Source organism: Salvelinus sp. IW2-2015, unplaced genomic scaffold, assembly GCF_002910315.2.
Source record: "Salvelinus sp. IW2-2015 unplaced genomic scaffold, ASM291031v2 Un_scaffold1859, whole genome shotgun sequence".
Classification (NCBI taxonomy): domain Eukaryota; kingdom Metazoa; phylum Chordata; class Actinopteri; order Salmoniformes; family Salmonidae; genus Salvelinus; species Salvelinus sp. IW2-2015.
In genome coordinates this window covers 1,784-13,206 of record NW_019943224.1, presented here as the reverse complement: position 1 = coordinate 13,206, position 11,423 = coordinate 1,784, and the positions used below count along the sequence as shown (strand labels likewise).

The 11,423-nt window shown below is 39.7% G+C and overlaps 1 protein-coding gene across 2 annotated transcripts; it reads left to right on the top strand.

Annotated features, from left to right (window-relative positions):
* The first annotated feature begins 1,817 nt into the window (after nt 1-1,817).
* On the top strand, nt 1,818-10,948 carry LOC139024775 (zinc finger protein 239-like). 2 transcript variants are annotated; one of them, XM_070439707.1, is made up of 3 exons: nt 1,818-1,920; nt 6,747-7,160; nt 9,050-10,948. In XM_070439707.1, exon 3 carries the CDS (start codon nt 9,295-9,297, stop codon nt 9,862-9,864), a length of 570 nt encoding a protein of 189 aa, XP_070295808.1. In that variant the 5' UTR covers nt 1,818-1,920; nt 6,747-7,160; nt 9,050-9,294; the 3' UTR covers nt 9,865-10,948. Both variants share the same exon structure in this region, with proteins under 2 accessions (XP_070295808.1, XP_070295809.1).
* The last annotated feature ends 475 nt before the right edge of the window (nt 10,949-11,423 follow it).

Below are 11,423 nucleotides of genomic sequence, written 5' to 3'. Positions count from 1 at the left end.
CCTCTTTTACAGACCTTAATAGATACCAGCTGATCCACACAGGAAAGAAGCCTTTCCACTGCTCTGTGGGGAGAGTTTCAGTCAGTACACCATCTAAAGACACCAGCTCACTCACACATGAAAGAAACCTTTCCACTGCTCACAGTGTGGGAAGGGTTTCTGTTGTCATCATAAATATGAAGACACACTGGTTAAAGTATCACAGGCCTGACACTGGACTGTTGCTTTAGAAGTAAGTCAACTTCAAACCACAGAAGTAAAACACATGTTATTATGTAAATAGCATTTACCAACCGCAACTGTTATGTGACAATAGAGCAGGGTTCTTGCGTAACATTAACACTACTTGTCATCAGTACTCAGTAATTACTTACCCTGCATTATCACTTCAACTCTGGGTAACATGTAATACTTCCTTTAGTTTCAGGTAAAAACCCTGGATGTCTAACAGATGTTAGTACCACTGCTGCAAACAAAACATCCACACACGATGCTAACTAACTTTGTTAGCTTGCTCTATCTGTGACTGCCTGTCCTGACCTTTTTTTATAGAGTTGAACTATTTAATTCTCTAGCGTTTTGGTAGTGGCAGAAGGGAAGAAGTATCAATACTATATAATTTTCAGCTGCCTTATATATTTTTGATTTATTGGAAAGCCGTTGAGTTGCTGGCTACACTACAGTATCTAACTGACCGCAGCACAAATTTAACGCAACTTCCGTTTTTATACTCCAACCCAGGTTCAAACAGTGAGCACAGTTCCACAGCATCAGGAAACCATAAACAACGCAGACAGAGGAACTCAAGACAGAAACATCACCACTGCATGGACTGCTTCACTAGTTTCTATGAGCCAGGGGAGTTGAGAAGACACACTTGTAGGCCCCAACTAGCTCAGATTGCAGAGACAGTTTTAGATGTCCAATTTACCTTAAATCACCTGAACAGACTCTCACAAGAAAGAAAACTTATCCCTGTGGTCAATGTGGGAATAGCAAACTAAAGATGCACCAAGTAACTCAAAGGGAATAAGTTGTACTACTGCTCTTTTTGTGGGAAGAGTTTTCCCTCTCTTACAGACCTTAAATAGATACCAGCTGATCCACACAGGAAAGAAGCCTTTCCACTGCTCTGTGGGGAGAGTTTGTCAGTTACACCATCTAAAGACACCAGCTCACTCACACATGAAAGAAACCTTTCCACTGCTCACAGTGTGGGAAGGGTTTTTGTTGTTCGTAAAATATGAAGACACACTGGTTAAAGTATCACAGGCCTGACACTGGACTGTTGCTTTAGAAGAAAGTCAACTTCAAACCATAGAAGTAAAACACATGTTATTATATAAATAGCATTTACCAACCGCAACTGTTATGTGACAATAGAGCAGGGATTCTTGCGATAACATGATCACTACTCGTCATCAGTACTCAGTATTTACTTACCCTCCATTATCACTTCAACCCTGGGTAACATGTAATACTTCCTTTAGTTTCAGGTAAAAACCCTGGATGTCTAACAAATGATGGTACGATAATTCAGATGTTAGTACCACTGCTGCAAACAAAACATCCACACACCAATGCTAACGATGCTAGCTAACTTTGTTAGCTTGCGCTATCTGTGACTGGCCTGTCCTGACCTTTTTTTTATAGAGTTGAACTATTTAATTCTCTAGCGTTTTGGTAGTGGCAGAAGGGAAGAAGTATCAATAATATATAATTTTCAGCTGCCTTATATATTTTTGACTTATTGGAAAGCCGTTGAGTTGCTGGCTACATACCTACAGTATCTAACTGACCGCAGCACAAATATAACGCAACTTCCGTTTTTAGAATGCGAGCGGAAGTTTACATTCCTGCTTCTTTTCGTCGCATGTCCTTACTCAGCCAAACAACTGACGACAAGGACTATTTTTAAAGGTGAGTTTATGATTTGTTGAACTATTTATGAGCGTGAATACAGTCTGGGTTCCATTATCAATCGTCAGTGAAAACCTCATTGGAAGATTAACAGCTACTGAGGGCCAACAACCTATCTACTGTTAGCTAGCTAACGTTAGCTTGTTTTGTTTACTAGCAGTGATGAAGAGGAGCAACAGTCCTGAACTATTTTCCACCACCTAAGGCTTAGCGATCATTTACTTCTGGGTAACCGAGATTAGCTAGAAGTCGACATTACCTTTTTTTCTCATCACTTCAATAGCCCCAATGTAGACTCACCCAAATTAGTTAGTACTAGCTATACTACTTACAGTAGCGACGATTTCAAAAATCAAGGACTATGTTGACTGTATATGCTAGTTCCGGGGTGTTGTAGCATGGGTCAGAACACATTTAGGAGATGGAGGTTAATAATCCACGTTTAGGGTATTTATAATAAACACAGTTGCATATGGGGGAAGGGTTGGAGTTGGGGCTTGTAAGGCCGGTAGGACGGTAAGGTAGGAAGTGGCGGTCTAGAAGAGAGACTAGAGAAACGCATTAGGAACACATCAACAAAGGTGCATAAATCATGAAGTAATGCCATATGACTAGGCTTAACATATAGTTACACATGAGCCTTCCAGGACTAAACATAACAAAGGAGGGCATTAGCGTATCAAACAGGTCATGGTTATACAAAATACACATATCCATAAGCTATAGCTACAGTGCCTTTAGGAAATATTCCTACCCATACGAATGTCAAGTAATAAGGGKTAAATTGAGGATTATGATTATTTGATTTAGCTGAACCCACTGTGTTAGTGCTGGTATGGAACAAGAGCCTGCACACCATGTGGATGGGCTGTCCAGAACAGGTGTTGCAGGCCTCTGATACAGAGCCTTCAGAAAGTATTCATACCCCTTGACTTATTCCAGATTTTGTTGTTACAGCCTGCATTCAAAATGGATTACAGATGTTTCTCTCACTCATCTACACACAATACAAGTTTAAGCGTGTTTTTAGAAGTTAGCAAATTTATTGAAAATTAAATACAGAAATGTATCATTTACATAAGTATTCACACCCCTGATTCAATACATATTATAGTCATCTTTGGCGGTGATTACAGCTGCGAGTCTTTCTGGGGTAAGAGTGTAGCATCACTGGATTGTACAATATTGCTAATTTTTTTCTTTTAAAAATTCTTCCAAGCTCTGTCAGTTGTTGTTGATTATTGCTGAAGAACATGATTTCAAAGTCTTGCCATATATTCAGGCTGATTAAGTCAAACTGTAACTAGGCTACTTAGGAACATTCATGTCGTCTTGATAAGCAATTCCAGTGTATTTGACCTTGTTTTGTAGGCTTTGTTTGATGAAAATGTCTGTTGAACACGACTGAACCAGGTTTTCGTCTAGGATTTTGCCTGTGCTTGGCTCTACTTCCATTTATTTTCATCTAAAACCTCCTAGTCCTTGCCGTGACACGCATACCACAAAACATGATGCAAGCCGACAATGCTTAATGTGACTCAGTGTGTTGATTTGCCCAAACAATACAGCTTCGTATTCAGGGACATAAAGTTAATTTTATATTGTTACATTTTTTGCGGTTTTACTTCAGTGCTTTATTGCAAACAGGATTCATGTTTTAATATTTTTATTCTGTACAGGCTTCCTTTTCACTTTTCTCTTAGGTTAGTATTGTGGAGTAACTACAATGTTGGTCCATCCATTTCTCCTATCACAGCCATTAAACTCCTAATGTTTTTAAAGTCACGCATTGAGTAGGAAGGATGCCTGTATCTTTGTAGTGACTGGGTGTATTGATACACCATCCAAAGGTGTCAATACTTCACCTTCTCAAGGGATATTCAATGTCTGTTATATATTTTTGTACACATCTACCAATGGTGCCCTTCTTTGCGAGGCACTGGAAAACCTCCCTGATATTGTGTGGTTGAATCTGTGTTTGAAATAGCGCGATCTTAGACGATATTGTAGGTGTGGGGTAAGAGATGAGGTAGTCATTAAAAATCATGTTAAAAACCATTATTGCACACAGAAAGAGTCCATGTAAATTATTATGTGACTTGTTAAGGACATTTTACTGCTGAACGTTTTTAGGCTTGCCGTAAAGGGGTTGAATACTTGACTCAAAACATTTCACCTTTGAATTTTTATTCATTTCAGAAAATGTCTAACATAATTCCACTTGACATTATGGGCTATTGTTTGTAGGCCAGTGACCACAAAATCTCAATGTAACCCAGGCTGTAACAACATAATGTGGGAAACATCAAGGGGTTGAATACTTTCTGAAAGCACTGTACATGCTTAAACTTACTATAGCGACAGGGCAGCAATACAGATTCTTAATAGTTACTATACGACAGGGCAGCAATACAGATTCTTAATAGTCATGCGACAGGGCAGCAATACGATTCTTAATAGTTACTATAGCGACAGGCAGCAATACGATCTTAAATAGTTACTATAGCGACAGGCAGCAATAGTTCTTAAAGTTACATATAGCGACACGCGCAGCAATACGGATTCTTAAGTTACTATAGGCGAAGGCAGCAATACGGATTCTTAATAGTTACTATAGCGACAGGGCAGCAATACAGATTCTTAATAGTTACTATAGCGACAGGCAGCAATACGGATTCTTAATAGTTACTATAGCGACAGGGCGCACAATACGGATTCTTAAAGTTACTATAGGGACAGGGCCAATACAATTCTTAATACGTTACTATAGTGACAGGGCAGCAATACACGATATGCTTATACTTCTAACATACCGGCTATATAATAACGGCACTTACACATAGGGTAGGATAGAGCCACCCTGTGGCATCTACAAAGGTAAAGGTAGCATGCTGACTTATATTAGGGGACCAGATGGATAAAAGGCACTTACATCAATATCACACACAGGGTAGGCTAGAGCCACCCTGTGGCATCTACAAAGGGAAAGGTAGCATGCTACTTATTAGGGGACCAAAGATGGGAAAAATGGGCAGAGGAAACGTGATTAGAGTGGAGGGAAGGTGCGCACTAAAGTGTAACTACACCCAAAAATCTAAATGTATTTTATTTTTCCCAGACCTCAAAAGRGGTTTAAGCATTGTCCAATTTAGTTTTTCTAGTAACCTTTACACTCTGAATGACAGATTGGGGCACGGATAAAGCTAAGTTGGAACCCAGTGGCTGTACATTAACACGCTATACATGATGTCAGAGCTCAGGCTCTGCGCTTCACAGCGCTGTATGGGTTTTGACTGACAGCTGTTCTGAACTTGAGCATCGTGTACTACAAGTTGCCACCATCTCTCCCGCTAATTGAGTAACTTTTGCAAATGTTTTGCTGTCTTGAGAGGGAAATGCTGTAAAATGTAAGAGGACTCAATGTATTTTGAAAGATGAGACGTTGAGGGACTAATAAAAACGAGTTATATTGGCAATAGAACAAGCTTGACCCAGATTGCCGTTTATAATGGGCCGTGTTTGGATGGCATAAACAACAACAGTAATTGTGTGATGGCGGGGATGCAGGATTTTGTTCATAACAACTACAAGTGTGCTTGCTCTAGTTCCTCAACGGCATAGCTAGGAGAGCAACTATATAAAATAAAAATGTTTTTTAAGACTCTTCTTTGAGTCATTAAAGTTAATTTGAAGTTACTTAAGAACTGTGAACGCTTTGGAGAGGTGTGTGGCCACTTGGAGACTCCAGTTAGTCCTCTCACTCAAAACCATTTTTTTTTGTCTTATGTTGCACCTACCCCACATATTCCAGGAATATTCTTATCATGTTACTGAATGTATCCAGAGTATTTTCAGATTTTGTTATCAACAAATGTGTCAAAGTAAATGTAAAATGCACATAAAATCAACAGTGTAATGTTTGGATATAGTCTTGTCAGGTCAACTGTTGTGTCCTCAATTTAAGTCTAATCATTTTCCCATAATCTCCAAAGTGTTCCCTTTCATGCATATGCATTTAATATGCTGTTAATATTTTTTTTATGTAAGAAACATTTCAGTTTAGCCCTATCATTATAGGCCCATTCTCACAAGTGTAAAGGGTTAAAAACTGTGATTTAGAGAGCCAAAGCCTTGAAAAAAAACAGGGGAAAAACTTTTCATGAGCTGAAATAAAAGATCCCAGAAATGTTCCATAGGCACAAAAAGCTTATTTCTCTGAAATGTTGTGCACAAAGTTGTTTACATCCCTTTTAGTGAGCATTTCTAATTTACCAAAATAATCCATCCACCTGACAGGTATGGCATATCAAGAAGCTGATTATACAGCATGGTCATTACACAGGTGCACCTTGTGCTGGGAACAATAAAAGGCCACTCTAAAATGTGCAGTTTTGTCATACAACACTATGCCACAGATGTCTCAGGTTTTGAGGGAGGGTGCAATTGGTATACTGACTGCAGAAATGTCCAACAGAGCTGTTGCCAGATAATTAATGTTAATTTCTCTACCATAAGCCACCTCGAAGTTTGTTTAGAGAATTTGGTTGTACATCCAACCAGCAGACCAGGTGTAACCACGCCAACCCAGACCTCCACATCACTGACACCTTCACCTGCGGGATCATCCTGAGGAGGGAGAAAGGGGGTGCTGAGGTGTATTTCTGTCTGTAATAAAACTTTTGTGGGGAAACTCATTCTGATTGACTAGGCCTGACTTTGAAATTGTTGCATGTTGTGTTTTTATATTTTTGTTCAGTATAGTTTCAGCTAGCTATGTGCAACTCACCCTCCACTGTATCTGCCTCTTATGACTATACCACCTTCAGATCCACCTACCTTCTAACCTGCCATGGCTGAACCCAAGTCCATGGAGTCCCCGGGTTCTGGCTGTGGCCTTCCAGCCCAGAGAAGTTCACAGCAGGGTCCAGAGATGGTGTCAGTGAAGCTGGAAGACTGCAGTCAACACTGGAACTCATGTGATTGTCAAGAGGAAGAAGAGGAGACAGAAATCCAAGAAGAGGTGGAGGAGAGGGCAGTCAAAGAAGAAGAGGTGGAGAGAGCAGTCAAAGAAGAAGAAGTGGAGGAGAGAACAGTCAAAGAAGAAGAAACAAGAGAGGAGAGAACAGTCAAAGAAGAAGAGGTGGAGGAGAGAGCAGTCAAAGAAGAAGAAGAGGAGAACAGGGAAGTGTCTGCTCCAGATCTAGAGGAAGAGGAGGAAGTAGATAGTATCACTGACCCAGGTAAGTTCAGGTGTGGAGTACAGAGAGAGGTTGGTGCCTTGGAGCCACAGCGGATTCTAAAACCTATTATTGTGCTGTATCAAACAAGTATTTTAAAGCCCCTTCAATGCTTTGTTTCTGATTCTAAAGGCCTTTTCAACACAACTGCGTTACATATTCTGGAAAAATATGGATTCTGATTTGACACAACCATCAGAGTTGGGGTAAATTCAGGAATCACACTGAAATTCCAATTCTCTTCAATCCTTTTCCATGAGGAAATGTTGGAATTGGAATTAGAATTTGGTTTACTTTCTGAATTGAAACGGAGTTGACCCAACTCTGAAAACCATTCACAAGTCTGATGCGTTTTTCCCTACACTTTAATTAAATATTTGTTCAATGTCACAAACGCTGATGCAGGGGGGAAGGACTGTGTATAAGATAAATAATATTGTAGTGGGGAATTCCACCATAACAGACGTTTTACCTAAAATATATGCCAAACAAAAAGCATTGATTTTTCAAGAGTTAACAAACCATACAACTCTATGCACAAGGACTACTTTTAACAATTTCCTCTGAATATTTTTACGAAAATACATTTACTGGAAGAGCTGTGCAGATGCAAAGTTTGGAACCAGTTTGTGTCCACGTTTTCCCCAAACTCTTAAATATCTTCTGAATTTAGATTCAACAACATCTGTAGAAATCATGGGGTCTCAGCTATGACATGACACATTGACTTTGGAAAAAAATATAGTTTGGTTATTGAGTGGATTTACACCCGGTAACGGAATTGTGGTAACGGAATTTTATCATGGATTCCTGATCTGTACTAACCAGAAATGATGGATATAATTTGGATATGAAGGTCATTCTCTTCATGGTGATGTATCCTAAATAGGTACACAAAGGTATAAATATGCAATATCCTCCTTTGCATATATGGGCATTATTCTACACTGGCTATTATTTTAATGAGCTCTGCCTCCAAACGACCAAATTTGGTTGGTCCGGTCTGGACCAAATCTGAACGAATCATAAACGTCTACTGTACTTAACTATATTTTACTGAACTATACTCTAACTTTTCTTTACTGTACTCTACGTGGCTGTCCAAACCTGTGAACCCAATTGTGTTTCGTGACTGCTATGATTATCCATTGTAGCCAATTACAATTACGTTAACGATTTTTCAGAAATTCTGTTACTGATTTTGTTAATTTCGAGTTTTAAACACTTTACTGCTATCAATTTTCTTTGAATCATTAAACATACATTTATTTGATAGTTCTACCTTTTACTTGTTAGTTCTGTGAACTTTCATTATCCTCCTGAGGAGAGAAATTAGACAATATCTTCAAGATATGTGGGTTTCTGGTAACAGAATTACAAGACAAGGCAATGTTTCTTAAAGTTACGGAAGGCCGAGAAGTTGATCCTAATCTAATAGAAGTGCTAATATTAGTTAGCGTCTTTACTTCATTATTGTGTTCTGATGTATTTCTGATGCCGTAAGACTTTTTCTAGTAAATGTTTTCTAGAACCCTTTACCATCTGTTTGACCAGAAAGTCTTTGCTTATTTCACATTTTTAGCATGGAAAATGTTAATATTTATGTCTTAATTTCTAAAATGTAGACCACTTTTCATTTGACATCTAATTTGACATGCTCCTATGAACTTCACATGTTGGTGCTCCTGGGTCCTTTTACATGGAAATGACCTGGTGCTCATGGGTCCGAATAAATTATTGACGGATTACAGAAGGACGATATTTCGCAATTGGTGTGAAAGGCATCATAAACATGACATGCTCATATTTTTCTTTTTGGTCCGAATTATTTGGACAAAAAATGGACTTGGTGAGAAAAAGGCCTTAACCCATATCTGTTCATATTCCCACAGGAGAGAGCTCCAACCCAGGTTCAGACAGGAGCCAGTTCCACAGCATCAGGAAACCATAAACAACACAGACGGAGAAACTCAAGACAGAAACATCATCACTGCATGGACTGCTTCACTAGCTCTATGATCCAGAGGAGTTGAGAAGGCACACTTGTAGGCCCCACCCCTGTTCAGATTGCAAAGGCAGTTTTATTTGTCCAACTCACCTCAAATCGAAACCGACAAAAAAAAAGAAAGAACACCCCATGTGGTCAATGTGGAAAGAGTTTTCAGACGCCCCAAGCAAACTAAAAATACACCAGCGAACTCACACGGGGGAGAAACCTTTCCATTGCTCTGTTTGTGGGAAGAGTTTTTCTCTTTCACAGAACTTAAATAGACACCAAATAACTCACACAGGAAAGAAGCCTTTCCTCTGCTCTCAGTGTGGGAAGAGTTTCAGTCATTCATCAACTCTYAAGACACACCAGCTAATTCACACAGGAGAGAAGCATCACCACTGCTCTCAGTGTGGAAAGGGTTTCAGTCGGGCAGGAGACCTAACGAGACACCAGTTCACTCACACAGGAAATAAGCTTTTCCACTGCTCTCAGTGTGGGAATGGTTTCAGTCGAGTAGCAGCCCTGAAGGTACACCAGCAAACTCACACCGGAGATAAGCCTTACCACTGCACTGTTTGTGGGATGAGTTTTTCCCTTTTACAAACCCTAAATAGACACCAGCTTACGCACACAAGAGAGAAGCCTAATCACTGCTCTGAGTATGGGAAAGGTTTCGGTCACTCATCAAATCTGACGACATACCTGTTAAAGTGAGTTCTGCTGCTTTTTATTATGGGAATAGGACCCGCCCCCCCCAAATAGGACAGGGGTTCTGGCATTAACGTCCACACAACTTGTCTCTGGTCATCTGGATCACMGCTCAGCGTTTACCTAACCTGTTGATTTACCACTTCAACCCTGGGTAACCCTGGTAACATCTTATAAACCTTGAGTATCATGTAATAAACACTGGATGTCTGTTAATAAATTATTATGATAATCATGGGTATAATAGGTAGATATTTGTGGAGGTGAAGGAAGAATGGGTGACAACCTTTTAACTTGGGTGTCATGTTATAAACACTGTAGCTATATTATGAAATAAAAATGTTAGTGGRGAAAGTAGAGGATTCAAAGTCATGTGTTGGAGTTTGAGTATTGTATATTGAAATAATGCTCGTGAGTCATGTTGACATTATGGGGTATTGTGTGTAGATTGATGAGGYAAATAAATAGTTTAATTCATTTTAGAATAAGGCTGTAACAAAATMMGGAAAAAGTRAAGGGATCTGAATACTTTCTGAATGCCCAGTACGGTGGTATTCGGGCAACATTTTTCAAGATTTTATAATGCAACACACTTTGAAAGGTGGTGACCAAGYATGACTTTACAAAAGTGATCCGCTTGATCTTGCCCAGTGAGTCAGGGACGTGTGCACGTGCATGCAATTTGAATGCATTTCAATGAATGGGAATGTAGCCGCTGCATATGGCGATCGGCAACTCATACCCTGGCGCCTCTCCGGAGGTTTTTATCTATCTCAGTCAAAAGTTTTAGAACACCTACTCATTCCTGGGTTTTTCTTTATTTTTTAAAATATTTTCTACATTGCAGAATAATAGCAAAGACAAACTATGAAATAACACATGGAATCATGTAGTAACCCAAAAAAAGTGTTAAACTGAGGGGCTCCCGAGTGGCGCAGCGGTCTAAGGCACTGCATCTCAGTGCAAGAGGCGTCACTACACTCCCTGGTTCGAATCCAGGCTGAATCACATCTGGCCGTGATTGGGCGTACCATAGGGCGGAGCACAATTGGCCCAGCGTCGTCCAGGTTTGGCCGGGGTAGGGTATTTTTTATTAAAATAATTTGTTTTTAACTGACTTGCCTAGATTAATAAACAAATCAAAATATATTTTGTATTTGAGATTCTTCAAAGTAGCCACCCTTTGCCTTGATGACAGCTTTGCACACTCTTGGCTTTCCCTTAACCAGCTTCATGAGCTAGTCAAAGGTCAGTCAATCTGGAAAATTTCAAGAACTTTGAAAGTTTCTTAAAGTGCAGTCGCAAAAACCATCAAACGGCTCTCATGAAACTGGCTCCAAAGGAAGACCCAGAGTTACCTCTGCTGCAGATGATAAATTCATTAGAGTTATTAACAGCCTCAGAAATTGCAGCCCATTTAAATGCTTCAGAGTTCAAGGAACAGACACATCAACTGTTCAGAGGAGACTGTGTGAATCAGGCCTTCATGGTCGATTTGCTGCATAGGAACCACTACTAAAGGAAACCAATAATAAGAAGAGACTTGCTTGGGCCAAGAAAACAAG